General features: G+C 43.9%; 1 protein-coding gene across 9 annotated transcripts in view; it reads left to right on the top strand.

The window, feature by feature from the left end:
- Positions 1–23,795, top strand: part of LOC118536288 (uncharacterized) — a 34,426-nt gene extending 10,631 nt beyond the window's left edge. The window contains exons 1-5 of one of the 9 annotated variants that reach the window (XM_078068599.1): positions 5–364; positions 7,033–7,226; positions 15,772–15,886; positions 21,344–21,456; positions 21,809–23,794. In XM_078068599.1, coding sequence (XP_077924725.1) covers positions 15,846–15,886; positions 21,344–21,456; positions 21,809–22,053 — 399 coding nt within the window. In that variant the 5' untranslated portion in view covers positions 5–364; positions 7,033–7,226; positions 15,772–15,845 and the 3' untranslated portion in view covers positions 22,054–23,794. Of the gene's footprint in view, positions 1–4; positions 365–7,032; positions 7,227–15,771; positions 15,887–19,781; positions 20,123–21,343 lie in introns of those variants that run through there. The other 8 variants (XR_004917604.2, XR_013446343.1, XR_013446344.1 and 5 more) reach the window with 8 other exon arrangements.

Below are 23,795 nucleotides of genomic sequence, written 5' to 3'. Positions count from 1 at the left end.
CGTCCTCGGCCCGCCCAGGTCCTTCGGGCTCTTCCGTGGCTGGAGGACGAGCTAGGCCTGCGCGGAGCATTCTTCTCGGAAGCTCCGCAGTCCTGGCGCCTCCCCTTGGCCCTCGTGGTTCTCGCGGGCAAGGTGCCTTCCTCGGGGCCCCTCCTGGGGGGGGTGGGCGGATTCCCGGTCACTCTAGGGCTGGGCCACGACCCCGAGATTCCCTTTCCCACAACAGACCAGTCCGGCATGTGTGTAGAGTCTGACCTGCTGAACCGTCAGCTCAAAGAGAAGGCAGACCTTGTGTCTGACCACGCGCACCCAGGGGCCCCTCCTAAATCGGAAAGGACCATTGTTCATTCATGAAGCCAGTTCAGTAAGTCGACCATCATCGGCAGGGGCTTGGGGAGCACCATAAACCTTCCCGAGGTGACAGACTCAAACCTGACAAGTGGAATAAAATCGGAGTATATGCTAAAATGACAACTTGTATTACAGTTCTAAGAATTTACCATCTGTTAACAAATTTAGTCTTAAAAGTATCTTTTATCAGCCCCACATTTTCTTTTAAAGACTTTATTTATTTATTTGTCAGAGAGAGAGCATGAGCAGGGAGAAGGGGCAGAGGCAGAGGGAGAAGCAGGCTCCCCTCTGAGCAGGGCCCTGGGATCCCAGGCCCCTGGGATCATGACCTGAGCCAAAGGCAGACACGTAACTGACTGAGCCACCCAGGCGTCCCATCAGCCCCACATTTTAAGTGGGGAAACAGACACGTGAAGTAACTTCCCAAGGTGACAGAGTAGCTAGCAAGTGGTGGATCCGGGATTTCAACCCCAAAAGTCTGAAAGTATAGCCCCTCAAAACACTGTACCACACTGCCTCTCCCCAGGTGTGTGGGGCGGGAAGGGAAAGAAATAGCATTTATATTTGACTGTCTGATCAAGATAGGCCATCTCCCAGGTGGTTGGGGGTCAACAGGCCCAAAGAACAGGAAAGCATTTGACCCCTGTTAGGACCCAAAAGCATAAATGGAATTTAAGGATGGAGGAGCAGAGTGGCCTGAGATGCGGGTGGATGGGGTCCAGACCAAGCCAGAGGCCCTGGTAGAGTGTGTATTTTATGCTAAGAACAATGCAAAGCTATTCAGGCAGTTTTGGGGAGAGGAGATGATAGGATCTGACGTAGGGTGTGGTTTGGGAGTCATTAAGATGATTTTGCTGAGGAGAAGAAATAGAGTAAATTTTATTAATAAATCCTGGCAGCCAGCCACTCACTACTTTGTAGATATTCATAAGATGAATGTAGAATGGGTTAAAGTGGCAGAGGAAACACCACTTTGCTGTCCCTTTACCTTTCTCAGAGTCTTCTAAACATGTCTCTAGTTTTGAATCTGTTCTTGTTATAGTCCCTCTGGAGAGCTGACAGGTGTCCCCTTTCCTTCAGTTATGGCAATGAATGTGGACAAGGTGCATGGGAAGAGTCTTAGGACAGAGAAGTAAACATCAGCAAAGAGACTAATGAAGGAATTCAGCGGCGACCTAGTGGGCTTGGGAGTGATTGTCCAGAATGCTTTCCTCCCGAACCAGGTGATAAACACTGGAAGAGGTTATGAAAGAATTACAATAGGGATTCACTTGAACTCAGGAGAAATCCACCTCAGTCTGAGGACTTCACACCTCTGGGCAAATGACAACCGCAGTTCATTTGAAATGGTAAAAACCATTTGTTTGGAGTAGAGGAAAAATGTCTTCTCAACTATTAAAAAAATAATTAAAATTAATACAGAGGTGATGGAGCAAAATTAACTCATTGTATAATTGCTTTTTGAGTTAAATTCAGGGTAATCTCTATTTGGTATGAAAAATGCTTATAATTCAATTTAAAGAAAATGGAATCAATTGACCTGATTATTTGAGAGAAATCTGTCCAGCCTGAGAAAATTTAGCTCGACCTAGAGGACCAGGGAGCCAGGTGGAAAAGCACAGGAGACCTGATGGGCAGGTACTGTCTTCATATTTCCCCAAACCCCCGCCTCCGTAAACAGGTACATCTCCCCTGGACCACCATTAAATAAATCCCGGCCCCTGGGCTCCAGGCTCCATTCCTGCCAGCTTCCCTCAGCCTCACAAACTTTCCATTATTTGGGGGTATTTTTCCCTCTCTGTCTTGTCTCTCACTTCTCTCTGGCTCTCAGCTTCTCTATGTATATATACTCTATCGCTTTAAACCTGAATAAACTTTCCCTTCATCAAATGTGCCCCAGTCCCCAGATGTCACACCTTCCCCCCCTTCCTAACAGACCTTCAGGAAGACCATGCCGACATAGGCCTCCATTGTCTCAGCCTGATTCAGCCCTCGGGTCAGTATAGTCTGGCTTTCCTCTTCCCCATTCCCCTGAAACTGCTCTCCGAGGCCACCAGCGACCTCTCAGTGACCAAATCCAATGCTCCTGAACTTCCCTAGCCTCTCTGTGGCATCGGACATAACTGACCACTCCCTCCTTGATTCCTCCTTCCCTCTGGTTTCTGAGTCTCCACTCATCCCTGCTTTTCCTCCTACACCTGTGGCCCTTCCTTCTTCCTCTTTTGTCCTCCCCTTTTAAGTGTTGGTTCTGATGACATTCTTTCTCAACTCTCTTCTCTTTTTACTCTCTACACTCTTGCTGACCAACTTCCCAGGAAAGACAATAATAAAAGTCATTTATTGAGCATCAGACACTTTACACATGCCATCCCTAATTCCTAAGACAATTCTGCAAGGCAGATAACAAGACTATTATTAGTAACACTGAATGAGCACTTATGAACAGTCATAGAATTTAGTCTTTTACATAAAAATACCATTATCATCACTTTAGAGATCATAAACTGAGGCCAAGAAAGTCTGAGTGGCTATCCCAGACTGCACAACTTATGGCAGAGCTAGGATGCAATGAAGGACTCCCAGCCTGCCTGCCTTCTCCCACCCCATACCCCCTCCCATGCAGAGGTGCTCCCTCAGCCTAAACTGCTCTCTCTGGCTTTAAGTACCAAATACCCACAAGTCCTGCACACATCCTCATCTGGAGGACCCAGAGATACCACAAAATCAGCTTGTCTCAAGCACAGTTCATTCTCTTCTTCCAGCCTCACACTTCTCTTCTGTGTCCTCTTGATGAATAACAATTCCTCAGCCCAAATGATGTCCTCTCTCTGCCTCCTCCTCCCATTCTCAGCATCCTGCCTCCTCACCTCCTTCTATTCAGTCAGTTCTTTCCGTAGACCATCCCATGAGTCTTCCCTCTCCTCCCCACTCCCTGTTACTTTAGTTCTAGCTCACATCATCTACTTTCTGGCCCACAGCAACAGCCTCCACTCAGCCTCCCTGCCTCCATCTTCCCTCCCCTAGTACCCTTCCACACTGCTATCATCTCCATTGGAAATCCTTAAATGGCTCCTCACTACCACCAGGACCAAGACCAATTCCCTGTCTATCTTTCTACTTCCTCCCACCCCACACACCTATTATGATCTAGCCAGACTGAACTATTTGTAGTTCCCTGAATGCTCTGGCCAGCACTGTTCCATACAACTCTCTGTGATAATGAAACTGTTCTATAACGGTGCTGTCCGATATGGCAGCCACATGTGGCTGGTCAGTACTTGACATGTGACTAGTACAACGAAGGAACTGATTTTTAATTTTCATTTACCTTTAATTTAAATTTAAATAGTCACATGTGACCGGTAGATACCATAGTGCATAGCACAGCAATTTATATCTCAAAGTGTGAGCCAGCAGCATGCACCTCACCTGAAAGCTTGTTAGAAGTAAAGAATCTCAGGCCCCACCCCTGATCTGCTGAGTCATAACCTGCATTTCAACCAATGTGACTTGCATGCACATTGAAGTTTCAAGAAGCGCTGCTCAAAGAGCTCTTTCTTCCTTGCCTTTGCATGTTCCGATTTCCTTGTCTGGACTGCCTATCACCTCTCCTCCTTTGCTCCCTAACTCCTATTTATCCCTCAAGACTCAGCATCTACAAGCACAACATATTCTTAGTATGATTACCTGGAGAACAGGGTGGATGAGGAGGAGTGAGAAGGAGAAAGAAAATGTCTATGATAAAACCACATGTATCTTGTAGTCCCAAGTATCTACATATCTGTATACTGTATCTATATCCATATATATGTATATATATTATAGTCTGTGTGTCTTCATGCAAAGATGCTTACCCTTAATGGTGGTTCTCTCAAGGTGGTGGGACTTCATATATTTGTTTTCTTTTAAATATTTCTGAATCATCATTATAAATTCTTTACAATGAGTCTATATTATTTATAATCAGAAAATAAAATAATCATCACTTTCATTACAGAAAATAAAGGAAAGCCTATTTTACCCTTCTGTAAATAGCTGTATGAACATGGTATCAGAACAAAGTAGAGTTGGCATTTGAACAATGTGGGGGCTAGAGGCACTGAGCCCAGCACAGTCAAAAACCCACAATAACTTTGGACCCCCCAGAACTTACCCACTGATAGCCCCCTGTTGACCAGAAGCCTTACCAATAACATTAACCGTCCATTAACATACATTTTGTATGTTATGTGTTTAATACACTGTATTCTTAAAATAAAGCTAGAGAAAAAAGTGTTATTAAGAAAATCGCAAGGAAGAGAAAATAGATTCACAGTATTGTACTATATTTATCACACACACAAAAAAAATCGCAGCCCTGGGCAGTTCAAACCTGTTAGTCAAGGGACGACTGTATAGCACTTTTCAAAAAGGAGAGCTGACACCTCCCACAGTTAGGGACTCTCGTTGAATTAAGGGCCGGGAGCAGCCTGGGCACTGGCCACCACTGTCCGAAATTGGATGAAGAAAACAGCATGATCTCCCTTGTGATGCCTTTGGTGCTCTCTCTCATGTCTACCCCGAGTCCCGATAGACGTGATCCTACCACAGTGATGACAGTCTTCTCTCCACCCCCTGTCTGGGTACCTCTCTATGGCTGCACACTGAAACGGATCAGGTTAGACTCCTAGGTTAGGTTAGACACCTAGACTCATCAGAGGTAGCTGCAGAGACATTCGGACGCCTGGGATGGCATCTTAGTTGGCCCTCAGTATCAAGGATTTGCTCTATTAAGAACCGATGTTTTTGTATATTGGCTATTGCATTCCATTCTTTTCTAAGTTTTGGCAATTTTTTTTTTCTTCACTGAAGAAAGCATGAGAGTTACCGATAGAGGCTATTTTAAATCCGTGGCAAAATGCATTCTGCTGAGCTGTGGAATGCAATTTCTGCAAAGACTCAGTGGGCTCAGCTCTGGGATCCAGTGGGCTCCTTATAGGGTAGGGCCACAAAAAGCCACCAGCGCAAACACAAAACATTCCGCGCAGCAATTCATCTGCAAAAGCAGGGACTAGTGTGAAATTTGATTAAACAGCAAGGTGAAGAAGGCTTTTTTGGAGAGAGAGCTACCTCTTTGGGGTATGGTGTAAGCATTCATGCAGTTCTAAAGACAGCTCAGAACATTTACATTCTTTCTTTTAGAGCAAAGGTGGCTCATCTCAGCGAATGACAGTGTTTTAAATCAGCCTTTTTAACATGTGCAGTCATATCTGTAAGTCTATAGCCACCTGTCAATCTCCCTGCTGTCAGCACCCATCTGTCCATGTGGTGGGGGCACCAGAGATGTAATATGACTTGATACCAGGTGCAGCCAGACTTTGGGAGGCCTGAAGCTCAGCTGATTTTACTGGTCCTTCTTCCAAAGAAGAATGCAAAAACATCTTACTTTTGTGAATCTAACAAAACTATGCAACCATGTGAACACACTGTAGAACCCCTGCTGGGCCTGGAACCTAAACTGGACTCCAGTAGCTGCATTATAAATCCGCCCGTGCGGCTTGGATGCTTGGGGGAAAGGTACGCTCTGGCTCTCCTTGAGTAACATCCGCAGCACTGCGTAGCTAAGGAGAAAATTCCATGCTCGTATCAAAAAGCCTTCTTGCTGACTCATCAGAATAATGGCCAGCTTTCACTGCACGCCTATTATTATGTGCCAGGCGCTGTTCTAAGTTTTTGACATATATTGCCTCCTTGAAGCCTCATACGAATGCTGAGAAATATCTCATTTTATACATGTAGAAACTGAGACCCCAGACAGGTGATAACTTGCCCCAGAAGATGCACCAGCTGTGTACTGAAACCCAGGGAGAGACAGAAGATGGTTTCCAGCTTTTGAATTCCTGCCACAGTGCTCTTTCTGCCTGACTCTAGGACTGGAGGAAGAGGGCGGGGCCTGGGTCACCATGCTGAGACCCACCATGGGACCCTGGCTCTAGGAAGAGCTTGGTAAGAATGGGCAGGACTATAAGTGACCACATAGGTCACTAGAAAATGGACCCAGTTACCAGAACTGGGCAGAAGGTCTCAGCCAGGTTTGGAGGGCAGGTGTGGAGAAGCTTGGTTTTGAGCCCCAGGAATCTCACCTATATAGAATGAGATTGGTTTTAGAGACTCAGAAATGATGGTTTTAGAGACTCAGAAATGATGGGTTGACCTACAGAAAGGTTCCCTGAGAGCCACAACCTCAAACATAAAAATGGTCGATTGCTAGGGGCACCTGGGTGGCTCAGTCAGTGAGGCATCCGACTCTTGCTTTTGGCTCAGGGTCGTGATCTCAGGGTAGTAAAATCAAGCCCTGCACTGGGCTCTGTGCTCAGTGGGATTCTGCTTGGGATTCTCTTCCTCTCCCTCTGCCCCTCCCACTGCTCTCTCTCTCTCTCAATTAAATAAATAACATCTTTAAAAAAAAAGACAAAAATTTATTTAAAAAAAAAAGAAGTTCAATTGCCTGGCCTTGCTGAACAGCCACCAAGCCCTCTGGATAAAAATGCTGCTGGGAATGATCAGGCAACAGTCTGATACTGCTTTTCTCCACCCTGTTTGAGATGGAACATATTTCACATGGTCTTTTTTCCCATCTTGCACACAAACACATTAATCTCAGACCATCTCTGAAGCCACTTTTTTTTTTTTCCAATATAGGAATGTCCTAATGATGCACCAAAGCCCTCTGAGTCTTGCCCTCTTTCCCTTCCTCACGTTTTGTGGTAAACCCAGCTCGTTCACAGGTGATAAATGTCAGAAGGGAGCCAGACACCCAAGCACAGAGGAAGAAGGAAGTAGCACGTGTTAAAAGTGAAACGGTGTTAACCAAGTACTTGAAAGCAACTCGTAATGTAATTGTTTGTAATATTTTTTTGTATTTGTTTTTGTGTTTGCTTATTTATAATTTATTATTTATTGTTTATACCCCCATTTTAGTCCAAAGAGGACTTAAATGTAGTCTATAAGAATACATTGCAATGAGTTTTAAGAAAACAGTGAGGAAATTGGAGCACAGAGGCTGGTACACAAAATATAACCCAGGAGGCTCTATACACTTGCTGGAAGAAAGCCAAAATCTTGCTCTGAGCTGCCTGGCAGTTGATGCAAAAATCAGAAAATAGAAACCGATCAGACGCTCAAGAGAAACACACATATTCCTGAAAGAAATTCCTCCATGGATCTTCATAAGGAGGGCCCTGCCACCAGCCTCCTCAGGATCAATCTCCTGCAAAGAATCTCGCAAATGTTTACGTGTCCAAGATTTCTGATGTCCAGGTAGAATGTTTCCTAGTCAATGTTTTTTCCAAATCCTAATTATCATGTGGCAAGAGGGTTATCAGTCAGGCCAGATGACATTAGAGAAGAACATGGGATTCTGATTTTGAGGCAGATAGGTCACCCTCCCCTGTCATACTGAAATCAGTATTTGAAGACAGATGCAATGCTCCCATAAGAAAGATGGGATAATTTGGGTGAATTCCCCGGTCAAAGATTCAGCATGAAGTGTTTTATATATATATATATATATATATATAAATATTATATTATATTATATATATATTATATATAAATATTATATATAAATATATAAAATATTATATAATCTATGTAATATTAAGTTATATACGTGTGTGTGTATACAGTCACAGATCTTTAAGGCAAGTAAATGTCCCTAGTAAAAAAAAAAAAGATTATAAGAGTAAAATTCAGTTCTGAAGCAACAGATCACCACAGGAAGTCCTACACAATAAAATGTTGGGCCCCATACATTAGACACAAATGTATTTTGATGTGAAATTAATTTGTTGCTTAAAGTATCAACTGCATATTTAGTTAACAATAATTTCATCCTCTTAGAATTTCAAGAGGCTTTTGAGGAGAGACTTTGAATAGGTTTTTTCTTTTTTAAAATGACCGAGGAACTTTGAGCCCAGTGCGTTTCTATTTTGTCCATTTCATTTCTCTGAATTCAAGGGAAGTATTCAAAATTCCCCCTCTGGCCTTTTCCTGCTGAAAAGCTCAAAACTAAAGACCTACCTCTAATATTTGCCCTTCAATCTCATCCTAACACTTGCAGTGTTTAAGCATACAAACTGAACTGAAATTTTTGGAATCAAAACAAAGGAAGATAATTTAGAGTTCCTTTTATTCTTAACTTTTATCATGAAAATATCCAACTATGCACAAAGATAAAATTCAACACATCCCTGTGTATTTCTTTTTCAGCCACAACTATCAACTAAAAACATTCAGTTTGCAACTATTTTGTCAAATTATTTTAAAGAAAACCCAGATATCATATTATTTCACCCCTCAATATTTCAGTATTCATCTCAAAAGAAAAGATATAATCATACCTAACAATGCCAGTATGATTGCTAAGAAAAGACACAATAATTCCAATCCATATTCAACTTCTCCCATTGCCTAAAATTGTGTATTTTACAGTTTGTTTGGATCAAGATCCAAACAAGGTCTACTCACTGTATTTGGTTATATTTCCCATTTCTTTTAAGCCTCTTTTAGTCAAGAAAAAAATGCCCCCCCCCCTTTTTTTCCAACACTTTTGTCAAATGACTAAACCCAAACAATTGAGTAACAAGTTTAATGTCCTCTCTTCAAGGGAAAACAGCCCATGGATTGGGGGAGTACAATGCCGCTCAAGCAGTGGGTGTATGTTGGGTGTATGTTGGGGTAAGCTTGCTTTAACAGGTGCTTCCTGCATGTACAGGTTGACCTAAGTTTCGATTCGTGACGAGAGCCAGGCCACTGGGGTGGCCTCCATTCTGTGAGTCCTGATATGGGAATTAACTTTATCAACTTCAACTTTTCTATTAACAGTGTTTGAGATACAATTCAGATACCATAACATTCACTCTTTTAAGGCACACAATTCAGTCGGTTTTAGTATATTCCTAGACTTGGGCAATCATCATCTTATCTAATTCAAGAGCATTTTCATCACTCCAAGATGAAATTGATCTATTAGCAGTCACTCCCCCACCTGCCTCCCCATGTCTTCTGGCAGTCACTAATCTACTTCCCGTCCCTATGGATTTGCCTATTGAGGACATTCACGTTAATGGAATAACACAACATGTGGTCTTTGGTGTCTGGCTTTTTTTTTACTTAGCATAATGTTTTCAAGGCCCGACGGAGAAGAGTAGTGCTATGCAGGGCTGGACTCCTTCATTCCTTTTGATGGCTGAATAATATGGCATTGATTGGATATATCACATTTTTTAACTTATCGGCTGATGGATATGCCATTGACTTTTTTTTTTTTAAAGATTTTTTATTGGGCGCCTGGGTGGCTCAGTTGGTTAAGCGACTGCCTTCGGCTCAGGTCATGATCCCAGAGTCCTGGGATCGAGTCCCGCATCGGGCTCCCTGCTCCGCGGGGAGCCTGCTTCTCCCTCTCCCACTCCCCCTGCTTGTGTTCCCTCTCTCGCTGTGTCTCTCTCTGTCAAATAAATAAATAAAATCTTTAAAAAAAAAAAAAAAAAAAAGATTTTTTATTTATTTATTTGAGAGAGAGAGAGAGAATGAGAGACAGAGAGCATGAGAGGGAGGAGGGTCAGAGGGAGAAGCAGACTTCCTGCCGAGCAGGGAGCCCGATGCGGGACTCGATCCCGGGACTCCAGGATCATGACCTGAGCCGAAGGCAGTCGCTTAACCAACTGAGCCACCCAGGCGCCCGCCATTGCCTTTTTGAAGAAACCAGGCCCAGTTATCTTGCAGAGCGTTCCACGTGCTGGCTGAGGGCTTCCTCCTGATGCTGATTCACTTGTTCTATCCTGGTTTTCTCAGAGACTTGAGAGAAACGCCCATTCTTGAAAACTTGGCTGTCAAATTGTGTGTGGAAGAACCACCTGGCACTCTCGCCTCAGGGGCAGAAATCTAGGCCCTATCAGCAGAGAGTCTGACTTAGTAGAGTTGACGGGGGCCCAGGAATCTGTATTTTTAACACACCAGGGGATTCGGCTAAGGGTATTACCAGAACCCATTCTGAGAAACTCTGCTGGGTGTCCTTCAAACATGACTTCAGTGGCACTTGACATTTCACAGGAAAGCCGTAAAAGCAACGGTCGGTCATTGGCTAAGACGTTTTAAAAATAAAGTTGGAAATATTATAGAATTACTCAGAACAGCCTAGGTTAATATCCTAGCCGATGTCTGGTGGGTTGGAGATAGGCATTTGAAGGAATCCTGGCCAAGAGAATTGTGTTGTGGGTGTTAATTAGCTACCCTGGAGTGAGGGAAGCTGCCAGATTTAGCTTTAAAGGCAGGGAGAGCAAAATTAAAGGACTGCACGGATCTTTACAGTATTGAGCTCAAAATTTACAAGTGTGCCCAGATCATTAATTAGAGTACTTTTTGATTCAGGAAATTTTAATTCTTAATCTGAAGCCATTTTTTTTTCGGTGACGAAGAGGAGGGTACATTGTATCTCCTCTGAGGGAGCTCTCCTCGTGCTCTAGAAATATGCTACCACAAAGCACAACCATTTTGCTTCAACGCTTTTCATTATCCAGTGTATTTTACAACACCCAAAACTCCTGAGGGGGAAGAGTTGTTTTCCCTTAATTTAATGATGAGTTTTCTTTCACTTAATACATGAGTGATGCTTTTAAGGGTCTTTTAATGGTTCTCAAGCAGCCAAAGCAGCAAATGGAGTTCCATTTACCCTGTGTGTCTCATTAAGCTATTATAGAAGAGGGTAATGTGGCTGAGGAAAAACCACCGCTGCTTTTTTGGGGCATGAGCAGAAAAAAATGGATTTCTGGAGATGAAAACTGAGTTTTGACTTTCAAATGCCCTTCCAGGGCTGTTTCTAGGGGAGTTATCGTTCAAAAGGAATGTTAATTGCCAAGTAATAATAACCTCAGCTTCTTGACTTCTTAGCCTAAGGAGTGAGTGCCTACAGCAAAAGGTATTTTTTTAAAAACTCTTTATTGTGGAAAATTTCAAGCATGCCCCCGAATAGGGAAAAGAATATTGTAAAGCTCCATGTACCCAACATCAAGCTTCAGCAATTAGCCATTTTTTGCCAATCTCCTTTCATCCACCTAAGTGGATTTAGTTTTGCTCAAGCATTTTCAGGGAAATTCCAGACATTGTGTCATTTCACTTGTAAAAATTTCAGTATGCATTTCTAATCAATAAAAACATTTTTGAACATAACTATGCCACTACCACACCTAGCAATATTCTTCTTTCTCATCTAATACCAGGTCCATACTCAGATTTCCCTGACTGTCTCAGAGCAGTCTTTTTGTGGTTAGCTTTTTTTTTCTTTTTAAGAGAGGGAGAGAGGGGTGTGGTAGGAGGAGCAGAGGGAGAGGGAGAGAGAGAGAATCTTAAGCTGTTCACACCCAGCACGGAGCCTGACTCCAAGGGGGCTCGATCTCATGACCCTGAGATCATGACCTAAGCCAAAATCAAGAGTTGGTCGCTTAACTAACTGAGCCACCTAGGAGCCCTACGGTTAGCTCCTTCTATTCAGAATCCAAACGTGATGGTTATGTCTTTAAGTCTCTTTTATTCTAGAACAATCCTCTTACTCACCTGACCACTGATTTGTTATAGAAATTGGGTCATTTGTCCTGGTAAATGACCTACATTCTGGATTTGTCTTCTTGCTTCGCTTTGGTGTCATTTAACTTGGTTCTTTATTTTCTATAAATGGGCTTGATGAGATTTGAATTGAATGAACAAGAAAACTTCATACTTCCTAGTGCATCACATCATGAGGCACATAATGGCACGACTGTGCCATTTTTCTAGGCTTCCTTAGTGGGTCCAGGTGGTGTCCATGTGAGCCTGCCATTACAAAGTTAGCCATCATCCTTTACTAAATGTCTTCAGCTTCCACTTATGTTCATTCCTTATATTCTTTATACCATTAATAGCTAAAAATAGTAATTAGAAATTCTTTAAAAATCATTCCTTTTGCATTTATTAGCTGGACTTCTATAAAGAACAACTTTCCCTGGGGGCGCCTGGGTGGCTCAGTCAGTTAAGCATCTGCCTGTGGCTCAGGTCATGATCACAGGGTCCAAGGATGGAGCCCCACGTGGGGCTCTGCACTCAGCAGGGAGTCTGCTTCACCCTCTCCTTCTCCCCTTGCTTGTACGCTCTCTCTCTTTCAAATAAATTAATAATATCTTTTTTGTTTTGTTTTGTTTTGTTTTTTAAAGATTTTATTTATTTATTTGAGAGAGAGAATGAGAGACAGAGAGCATGAGAGGGAGGAGGGTCAGAGGGAGAAGCAGACTCCCCGCCAAGCAGGGAGCCCGATGCGGAACTCGATCCCGGGACTCCAGGATCATGGCCTGAGCCGAAGGCAGTCGCTTAACCAACTGAGCCACCCAGGCGCCCAAATTAATAATATCTTAAAAAAAAAAAAAAAAGAACAACTTCCCCTCAAACACGATTTGGTTATCCCCAGAACAGTTCATACAGGAAAGGCAGGATAAATTCTTTTTCTTTTCCTTTATTTTTCAAATTGCAGAGTAATACAACCTCTAACAATGACAGGGAGGTTTCATATCATTATGAATCCAGGACGTTTATATGTTTTACATTTCATCAAAAGTAAGTTTTTAAATTGTTGCTGGAGATGGAATTGTGAAATGTTGGCATCAGCCTTCTGAGATAGCAAATTTCCTAAGGTATAGCCATGGGCCATACATTCATCAGAATCCCCTGGAACACTGGTTAATACATAAATTCCTGGATTCCTACCAAGACCTATGGGGTCAAGTCTTTGGGAATAAGCCCTGGAATCTGCATGCCTCAGAAACTCCCTCCAGAGATTTCTCAAGCAGCTATGGAATTGATAGCCTTTTGGGACCACCTCATCACAGCTCAGGGACAAAGCATCAGGTGGGTTACATATCTAAGCAGTTACTCCAAAATAAGAGCATGAGATTAACCAATGACAATTCAAGAGAAGGGAGGGTGGGTAAACTAGGTCCTTCAAGGGGCACCTGGGTGGCTCAGTTGGTTAGGCATCCACTTTGGGCTCAGGTCATGATCTCAGGGTCCTGGGATTGAGCCCCACGTGGGGCTCCCTGCTCAGCGGGGAGTCTGCTTCGCCCTCTCCCTCGGCCTGCTGCTCCCCCTGCTCTCTCTCTCTCTGTCAAATAAATAATAACATCTTTAAAAAACAAACAAACAAACACCTAGGTCCTTCAAGAGGGGCCCAGCAGACAAGAGTAACACTATATACACTGCGAGCCTCCCTGCAGTGCTATACCGTGGTTGAGACAACCGAGGTTCTGACGACTCCTTGTTATTAGAATCCTGGGAAACTTTTACAACCCTAAATCCTGTACCGTGTGGTTCAACATGGCATTGAACTAATTTCTCCTGTGGATTCCCACGAACCAGTGCTGTTCACATCCACAGCCTCAGATCCCACACAGCTGCGGTTCACTGGGCCCCAGAGACTCCCACTGCATGATTTGTGTCATCTGATCAGGTAATATGGTTCCCATTCCATTAGGACATGGAGTGCCATTTGTATTTTAAGTCTCAATTAGCACTGTTCTCATACGTTCTATTTTTGAATTGCTCATCTCCTCTAGGGAACTCACTTTCAGTATTTTATTAAAGTCCTCTAATGCCTGACATTTTAAGCCAAACATTTATTTAGTTGGTTTTCCATAAAAATGATGATCCATTTTTGTAATTTCATTTGCCTTTATTTATGGAGTTTTAAATAGCATTGTCGAATGCACTGACATACAGGAGGAAAAAATACAGATGTTTGAAAGAAGAAACAAACTTGCCTATCTGTCGATTGAATCTTTTTTGCAGATGAGAGAAAGTCAGAGCCCATCACTCAGCATTTTTCTGCCCATGAACTTGGGAAGAGAGAATGGGAATCAGGGTCCTAGAGCATAACACAAATCCCAGATCTCTCTGAATGAAGGAAATCCCCAGTGTATGCCAGTGAAGCTCTGTATTGTGCCAGTATCCGGCCAACGGAAAGGGCGTGGCGGGGGCCACGGTTGAGCAATCGGGCAGGGAACCAGATGTGGAGATTCTTCCAGTTGTTGCCGTGTCTGGAATTGCCTCCAGGCAGAAACCTGGGCTTGAGGCCATTTGATTAGGGCAGGGGTCATAAACTCCAATGCCTGTGGGGGCCAGGAAGGCAGCATAAAGGAGTGAAGAGGCCAGGATAGGAGACTGGTGAGTGAGGGAGACAGGTCTCCACTGAAGCAGGTTACTCGGTTCAGTCTCTTCTGGCTGGGGCCAGGAATGTGGACCCTGAATGGCGAGAGCTTTTGACATTTCAAGAGAAGCCAACAACCTCAATTTGTATGTGAACTCACTAGATTTCAAATGTTGGCATTAATTTGAATGGATTTTAAACATAGCGGATAATTAAACTAAATATGTCCATGGGCCACCATTTTGGGGCTTTTGATTTAGGGAATACTGCACTGTAAACTATGCCACAATGAAATAGAAAGAACTTTTATTTCCCAGATCAAGATGAGTAAAACTTAGAGTCTAAAGCCAGTTTGCTGATGCCATTAGCAGAGACTCAAGCCATAAACCTTACAGGGATAAGTTAGCTATATTCTGGCCACTAGCCAGGGGCTAGAAGTTTGCAGTTGGGTTCCATTTGTCCAGAAGCTCTGGATGGATGCATATGGGTCAGTGCAGAGTCAGAACTCAAAGTTTACGCTCTATTGATTATGGGTCAATGGTGACATCTTCCTACAAAAAAGCTATCACATTATGGAGCTAGCCCCCCTTCTCGAATCCTCATAGGAAAACAGAGCTGAGTACTTATGTGGATTGCTTTATGAAAACTCGAACGCTTGACATGCAGGAAAAGAAGGTAGTGGGAATTTACACAGACTGCTTTTGTCTTTCTGAAGAGTGATAGCCAGATAACACGTTCTGCTGGGATTAGATTTCAGTGTCAAGTTGTCTTCTAATTAATCAGAGAGAGAGAGCATGGCTATATAATTACAGAATATGGACTGTTCAAAAGAAACAATAGGTTCAAAATGGAGTCACTTATGTTAAGCCCAAAGGACTTAATACCTTAATACTTACTGTAGTTTTGGCCTCTCCAATGAGTGGAATTTTAAACTCCTCAGTCTGGAATTTCCTGATCAGCACTAGTGAGGTAATCTGCTTAGGACCCCCCTGCTCTTCCCCCTGAGGGAAGGTCACCTTGCCTGAAACAATCCTTTTTTTTGTTTCTTTTTCAAATAACTCTCTTGTCCTGCCCTAGTTGTGCATATCCAAGTGCTCCATTTTCTATAGTCCCTTGGAACATCCTTCTATGGGATGCTGCTCCGGTTCGTGAAACATTGAATAAATCCAGTGGGATGATTTAATTTACTCAGTTGAATTTTTGTTCTTTAACAGATTTGGTGGCAGTGGTGAATTGAAGAGAACTTCTGGCAGCTTTGGGAACGAGAAACACATGAGGCGTGGCACACATGAACCCTTCACGTTCTCATCCTGTTCCCAAGGGCTCTTGGTAAGTTCTCAGTTCTGAGCTCCTTTCTCTTTGCTTTGAGCTCCTGATCTGACTTTCCACACTTCCCTGTTTGATTGGAAACCGCAGCCCTTGGTTCCATCCCCAGATCCCACACTGAGAACTGCTGGTGGCAGCTGTCTGGAATCAGTCTGCAGTTCTTTGGGGTCTGCTGGTTCAAATCTTTCCCCAGTCCCCAGATTCCATACAGTGTTGGTGGTTACTGACCAAAGTTGGACTGGGTCCAGGGTCAGACTGGGTCCAGTTTGGGCTAGACGGGGTCCAGTGGAATTGGAATATTACAGGTGAATATTACAGAAGGGCTAGTTGCTAATGGGAATCTCAGAAGTCAAAAAAGTTGGTGGGCACAAATGGAGTATTTAAAGGGTGTTAGAGCATGCACCACCTCAAGAAGACTCCCATGATAGGCCCTCTTCGGTATTGGTTTGGCTCCAGGAAGTCCAAAGACCTAGCTAAATTAAGAAATGGGATCCTTTATATCCAAAGAGTTGAGCACACCACCTCCCGGCACTCCTGCTAATTTTATGTTTAAGAACTATAGTCTGGGGTGCCCGGGTGGCTCAGTTGGTTAAGTGTCTGCCTTCTGCTGGGGTCATGATCCCAGAGTCCTGGGATTGGGTCCCGTATCCGGCCCCTGCTCAGCGGGGAGTCTGCTTCTCCCTCTCCCTCTGCCCCTCCCCCTTCTCGTGTACGCACTCTCTCAAATAAATAAATAAATAAAATCTTAAAAAATAAAAAAGAACTATAGTTCAGGAAGCTTCACATATCTAGCAAAATGGCAAATATTTACTGAAAATAACCTAGAATTACAATGGTCATTATAGGGAATATTCCGATTAGGCAAGATTACTCTTGAGAGCAATGGATCCAAAGTTGAACACACAGAATGGGATGCCTACTTTGATTGGTGGGCAGAAACTTTCAAAAGGCTTTAAGATTCCAATATAGCTTCATTAAAAGACTTGTTACGAAAGGCTAATAAAAAATTAAAGACATAAGAAGTACCTTAAACAAAAAAATAGTAAGACGGACGTGACCCCTACCGCTCGCCCCGCCCCCGTCCTTTGTCTTTTTTTACTTGAGTACCCACATTTTACTAATGGTCTGTCTGAACTGCCCTTCCATTCTGAAGAGACCATGAGACAGTTTCCTTTTAAAATAAAACTTTGAGGTTGCAGGTGAACCTCCTCAGGTACCCTTTACACCTTGGCCAAAGACAGAACTAAGGGCCATAGTTAAAGAATGCCCTACAACTAGGGAGGAACCCAAACATTTTTTGAAGAACTTAGAGTCATTATCAGGGTCTGTGACCCCAGGCTACCTGTTCTCTATCAGCTTGTAGAGATGTTGGTATGACCTGGTGAAGCCCAAAACTGGATGCAGGAAGCAAGATGGCAAACCCCCAAAGATGATATTCGAGATCCTTGGCCTTCAACATCTCAGGAACCAGCAAAAGCTCACAAAATAGCAGCCAAACTTTCATATAAGCCACTCCTAGAGTCTTCCCTGCCTGTCCTTATTGCTCTATTATACAAACTGGCAAACAAAAAAAAGATGACTCTCTAGCAGACTTTAAAGCCTGTGTGTAGTCCTTTCTCTATGGCATTTGGGGTTCCACGCAATAAATAAGGTCACCCAGCCTGCTCTGGCTGCCCTCTTTGTACATGGATTATCTCCCGAGATTAGTGGATCAATAAAAAGGCAGAAAATAGGATGGGAGGCCACTAGTCTGACTGAACTCGTGACTATAGCTGAGCATTTTGAAAGGACCCTGGAGCAAGATTGCAAACAAAAATCTGCCAAGCTATTAGCTTTACAGCTCCAAGGGCAGAGACCCAAAGCAACACCTGGGCCTCCAGCCCTGCACCCTCCTAGGGGTCCATTAGCAAAACGCTGGTCCAAAGATCAAGGTTGCAGCTCTCATCAACTGGGGCACAGGAAGATTGTCCTAGGCAAATTCTTCTTCTTTTTTTTAAATTTTATTTTAAAGATTTTATTCATTTATTTGAAAGAGAGAGAGGGCAAGCAGAGAGGGAGAGTGAGAGGGAGAAGCAGACTCCCTGCTGAGCAGAGAGCCTGACTTGGGACTCGATCCCAGGACCCCGAGACCATGACCTGAGCCAAAGGCAGATAGATGCTCAATCGACTAAGCCACCCAAGCGCCCAGGCAAATTCTTTTTTTTTTTTTTTTTAAAGATTTTATTTATCTGACAGAGAGACACAGCGAGAGAGGGAACATAAGCAATGGGAATGGGAGAGGGAGAAGCAGGCTTCCCGCCAAGCCGGGAGCTCGATGCGGGGCTCGATCCCAGGACCCTGGGATCATGACCCGAGCGGAAGGCAGAGGCTTAACGACTGAGCCACCCAGGCGGTCCCCAGGCAAATTCTTCTTAAATGCCCTCATACTTGCCTGCAAAGGAGAGCCCCTCACACAGTGGAAGGGACTCTGAGGGCTTCTCTGCTAGACTATTACCAGAAACTCCCTTAAATAGCCAAGGGAAAAACTAAAGTTAAAATTAATGGGCAACCTTGGCACATTTTAATAGATACCGGAGTTACACTTTCTACCTTAAACCCCACCCTCAAGATGACAAATCCCTCAAAGTAAAAAGGAGGTTTCCATCGTTGGGGGTAGAGGGTGTCTGATAAAGTTCAGAGAGAATTTTTATCTCTACCAGTACAAATGACTCAGGCCTTTTACTGAAAAACACTCCTTTTTGTTGTGTCAGTCAGTTCCAGACAATTAGGTAGGGATCTCCTTTCTGAATTAAAAGGGCTAATTCATTTTGCCTCCAATGGAGACTTCACCTGAGAATTTCCTGACCAACCTGAACCTGATCTTTTATGTTCCTTAGAGTCTGTCCTTGACACAGAAGAGGAAGAATTCCAACAAAAGTCCCCAAATTTAATGGAGGAGCCCAAAAATCCATGGGCTTCTAATATTTACATTGGACAAATAAGAAGTACAGAACCCATAAAGATTCAGACAGATAAAAGTAACCCTCTCCCTACATTACCTCAATGTCCCTTCAAGCCTGAGGCCCTACAAGGCCTCATACCCGTACATAATAGAAGACCTTACCGCCCAGGGGGCTAATCATTCCCAGCACTAGTTCCTATCGATTTTGTCAATCCTGAAACCTGATGGGTAGGGAGGGCAATTTGTTCCAGATTTGAGAGCTATGAATAAGATGGTTATTCCGGTTTCCCAGTCATTCCAAACCCAAACACCCTTATGTCACAAGTTCCACCTGATGCCCGGGGCACTGCTGTGCACCTCTGTTCAGCGGAGACATCATCAGCCAATATCTATTTGCCTTTACCCGAAGCGATCGACACTGTCCCTAGATAGTTATGCCTCGATGGGTCACCAAGGCCCCCTCTTATTTCTCTCAAGTAACGTCACTGAGGTTTAAGTACCCTCCAGGTCCCTGGGAAACCGAAACTTTTGTAATATGTAGATGACCTTTTGCTGTGCTTAGTCACAAAAGAGGAGTCCTCTATTTGCTGTAACAATTAGCTGAAAAGGGACACCAAGTCTCTAAGGCAAAACTACAATATCTCTAGACATTGTTCAGTACCTAAGTCATGAGCGAAGCTCAGAAGCAGTTCAGCTGTCTCCTAAAAGAATTAAGCTAATTCAGGAATTTCTGAGACCTACAAATGAGGGACAGCTTTGTGGATTTATTGCAGACTACGGGATCCTAATTTTTCTCTATTAACTTCTCCACTCTGTAAACTTAACTAAAATCTCAGTCCCCGAAACCTTTGCTTGGAAAGACAAACATGAGCAGATTTTTATAAGACTAAAACAGGCGCTGGAAGAACCACCTGCCTCAGGGCCATCTATTTAAAACCCTTCACCTTATTTGTGCAGGGCGGGGATAATCAAGCCCTGGGAAAGCTCACGCACGAACATGGTACTAGACGCGCCGATGAGAGCATGCAGTGTGATTCAGTGGCTCGTGCCTAGCCCAGCTGTCTTCATGTGAGAGCCGCAGCTGTGGAGTGAGCCCAAGCATCTGCAGATCTGACCCTAGGAAATGGCGTTTATTTGGAAACTTCACACTTTGTCCCAAGTCATCTTCACTCCAAACTGACTCCACATTTCTCTGCAAATAGACTAACTTCCTGAGATCCTGCTTTCACCATCTAATCTACATCTTCAATGTTGCAACACCCTTGATTTGGCTCTCTTATTACCTCTACCTGATGAAGGTGAGCCTCCTAGCTGAGGTAGGGAGTTCCATTTCGTGACAACTCATCCTGACTTAGGAGATATCCCTTTAACGAATCATTATCTACTCTGGTTTGTTGACAGGTCATACCGTAGAGGTGAAAAAGGAAATTTTCAGGCTGGTTGTTGCTGTTATTACTCAGTATGACCTGCTGGGAAAGGGAAACCTCTCACAAGCTAAATCCACCCAACCAGCAGAGCTCCATGCTTTACCTGAGCGTGCCAGTTATCAGAAACACATACTGTTAATATCGATATGAATAGCTGGGATGCCTTTGGAGTCATCTTTGATTTTATTTTATTATTTTATTTTTTTTAAGTTGAATTTTTTTTTAAAGATTTTATTTGAGACAGAGAGAGAACATGAGCAGGGGAAGAGGGGCAGAAGGAGAGGAAGAGCGAGAAGCAGACTCCCCATTGACAAGGGAGCCCAACGTGGAGCTCGATCCCAGGACCCTGGGATCGTGACCTGAGCTGAGGGCAGACGCTTAACCAACTGAGCCACCCAGGCGCCCCTGGAGTCATCTGTGATTTTAGAATGTTATGGAGACCAATGAGGTTTTCTTGCATCCTCTGAGAACTCAATCAAAAATGGGCAAAAAGTAAATGATCTTCTTACTGCCATTCTGCTATTCTTTTAACTTCTGAAATTGCTGTCATCAAAATTAAGGCTCAGCCTGAAAGCACGGAGTACCAGGAGATGTCTCGGCTGACTCTCGTGCAAAGGCAGAAGCATGAGATTGTAGCTCATGGGGACCAAGTCCATTCTGCTTCTGCACAAAATGGCTCTTCATTGCCAAATGTTTGCTATTCTGATGTCCTGGTAACATGGCAACAGTCTGCTCCTGAATCAGAGAAATTAAGATGGGTGAACAATGGCTATAAATGAAACAAACAGCTGGAACTAAACCTAACTCCACTTTTCGGTTTCCGTATTCCTTCCCCCACCTTAGGACATTTAAGATGACCTAAATTATAAGTAGATATTGGTAGGGACTCTTCTATAAAATTGCAAAAACAGTGTACCAGCCATGTTTGACCTGCCACGGCCACAATCCTGGCAAACTATTTTTGTCCTGAGAAGCCTCAGATCTCCTCCCTCTGGACCCTCTGAATGCCTGCAGCTGGACTTCATTCAGCTACCACTTGGTACACTTGGTACAGGTTATCAATATGTTCTTGTTATCATATGTGTTTTCCAGGTGCGCTGAAGACCTCCCCTGTCGCAAGGCTGATGTCCTCACAGTGGCCAAGAAAGTGTTGGAAAATGTGTTTCCCACTTGGGGTATACCTTCTATAATCTCCAGTGATCAAGGTACCCACTTCACTGGGCAAATCATATAAGCCTTAACAAACACCTTGCAAACCTCTTGGGATTACCACTGTCCCTATCACCCTTTAATCATCAGGTAAGGTTGAGAGAACTAGAGAGATCCTTTAAACTTAAAATGTCTAAACTTGCAGACACCACTGGATTTCCATGGCCCACAGTATTGTCTTTGGTCTTGCTGACTGTTCATAGTACTCCCTTTGGGAAAGTCACTCTATACAAGATAGTCGCTGGTAGATCAATGTCTATTGGTATATAACCTTCTGCTGAAGATACACAACTTTCATGCTAGGATGTCCAGCTACAGTAAGTCTTATGCTTATGTCTTCTGTTTAAGCATATCATCAGCAGATTAAAGAAGCTTTGCTGAATCCCATTTCAAGGGATCCTGTTGGTCACAGTCTAGAGCCTGGTAACCGGGTCTTCTGGAAGTGTCATCAGAGGAGGACAGCCTCACTGTGCCTCATGGGAAGGGAGCTTCCCAAGTGCTCCCGAACACAATCTACTGCAAAACTAGAACACATTGAGCCTTGGGTACATGTCTCACTGATAAAGAACGCTCCACCTGATATCAGGCCCTAGGCAGATGATACAGACCTACAAACTGAATTGACAAGGAAGAGAAGTGGCTGACATCGAAGTAGACTGCCTTCACCCAAGATGCTGGATCAAGACCTCATACTTAAACTAAACATGAAACCCTTTCTCCTTTTTCTTTTCTTTACTCTGGCGTTGGCCTGGAGAGATGATGCCCTCATTGTATCCCTCAGGCCATTGCTAAGTTTGAGAGGGGATTGGTTAACTCTCAGATCGCTAGATTTGTCATGATGCAAGAGATCCTCCCCGGGACCAATTTCTCTTTGAATCTCAATGTCAATCCTCCCCTCCCCCTGCCCCATCCCCCACTTAGAAGTATGTACCCAGTTAGACACATTTACCTGTGTGAATCTTAGCGCATTTGGACCCTTCTGTTCCCACGATTATCTAGACCAGATCCGCCCCCACTCGCTGAGAGAGCTCACCAGCAGCACCCATCTCTATAAGGCACTTAAGATGGCTTTTTATTTCAGGTTTGGAGATTCCCTTCTTATATATGCTAAAACCCTGACTGACCCCGGGTTTAGGAGTAAATACAAGTGAGAATATGATTAGAAACTTCTCCTGAACTCTTGGAGCCCCTGCAGAGTCTGTTGTTAAGACACTAGCTGCCCAGCAAAGATCCTTGGAGTCTCTGGCCAAAGCGTTCGGAGTAAGGGGGTGTCTGAGCTGGGCCAACAGAACCTGCTGTACCTGAACTAACACTTCTGCGGAAGCTGCAACTCAGTTATGTAAGAGTTCCGAGAAGGCCACTTGGCTTCAAAGGGTGACTTCTTCAATGGGGTCATTCTTTGGTTCAGTCTTGGGGACCATGGCCCTGAAGTGCGCTCCCAATGTTGGGAATTATCCTGCTTATAGTTACAGTAACCTCCCTGGTGTGCTGTATTCTCCTAAGGGCTTTAAATGCATGTTTGCAGCCACCAAGCACCAAGCCAATGATCTCCCTGAGGCTGGAATGACAGAAAAGGAGCAAAGAGAATGACCAACTAAAAAACTGTGAGCCTGAAGTCATGACTCATGAGTGCCACAGAGAGTCAGCAAAACCCAGGATGAATGAAAGCTTCGAGAACTAGAGCTGTAGCTGAGAGTGGTGCTAATGCCTTGAATTTCGATCACATCTCTCAGTTAGGCTGAGAGTTGGATCAAAAGAGGGGGGGACTGTTAAAAAGAAACAACAGGCCCCAAATGGAGTCACCAAGACCTCATGTCTAACCTAACTGCAGTTTCAGCCTCGCTGGGTTTTAAACTCATCATGCTGGAATTTCCAGATCGGCCCCAGTGAGGTAATCTGCACAAGACCCCCTGCCCTTTCCCCAAGGGGAAGGTGACCTTGCCTGAAACCATCCTTTCTTTTCTTCTGCTAGTTAACTTCCTTGTCCCACCCCATTCTGCCTATCAAAGCCTTCCATTTTATACAACTCCTTGGAACAGCCTCCTATTTGTTAGATGGGATGCTGCTGACTCCTGAGTCTTAAATAAAGCCAATTAGCTCTTTCAATTTACTCAGCTGAACTTTGTTCTTTAACAAGACATAGTGGGGATCGCCCAGGCGGCTCAGTCGGTCAGGTGTCTGCCTTCCGCTCAGGTCATGATCGCAGAGTCCTGGGATTGGGGAGTCTGCTTCTCCCTCTCTCCCCGCCCCTTCCCCTCACCACCTGTACTCTTCCACATGTGTGCACCCTCTCTCTCTCTCAAATAAATAAATAAAATCTTAAAAAAACAAACAA

The sequence above is a fragment of the Halichoerus grypus genome, chromosome 3, assembly GCF_964656455.1.
Source record: "Halichoerus grypus chromosome 3, mHalGry1.hap1.1, whole genome shotgun sequence".
NCBI lineage: Eukaryota > Metazoa > Chordata > Mammalia > Carnivora > Phocidae > Halichoerus > Halichoerus grypus.
The sequence above is the reverse complement of the archived record's forward strand: the minus strand, read 5'-3'. Positions and strand labels throughout refer to the sequence as shown.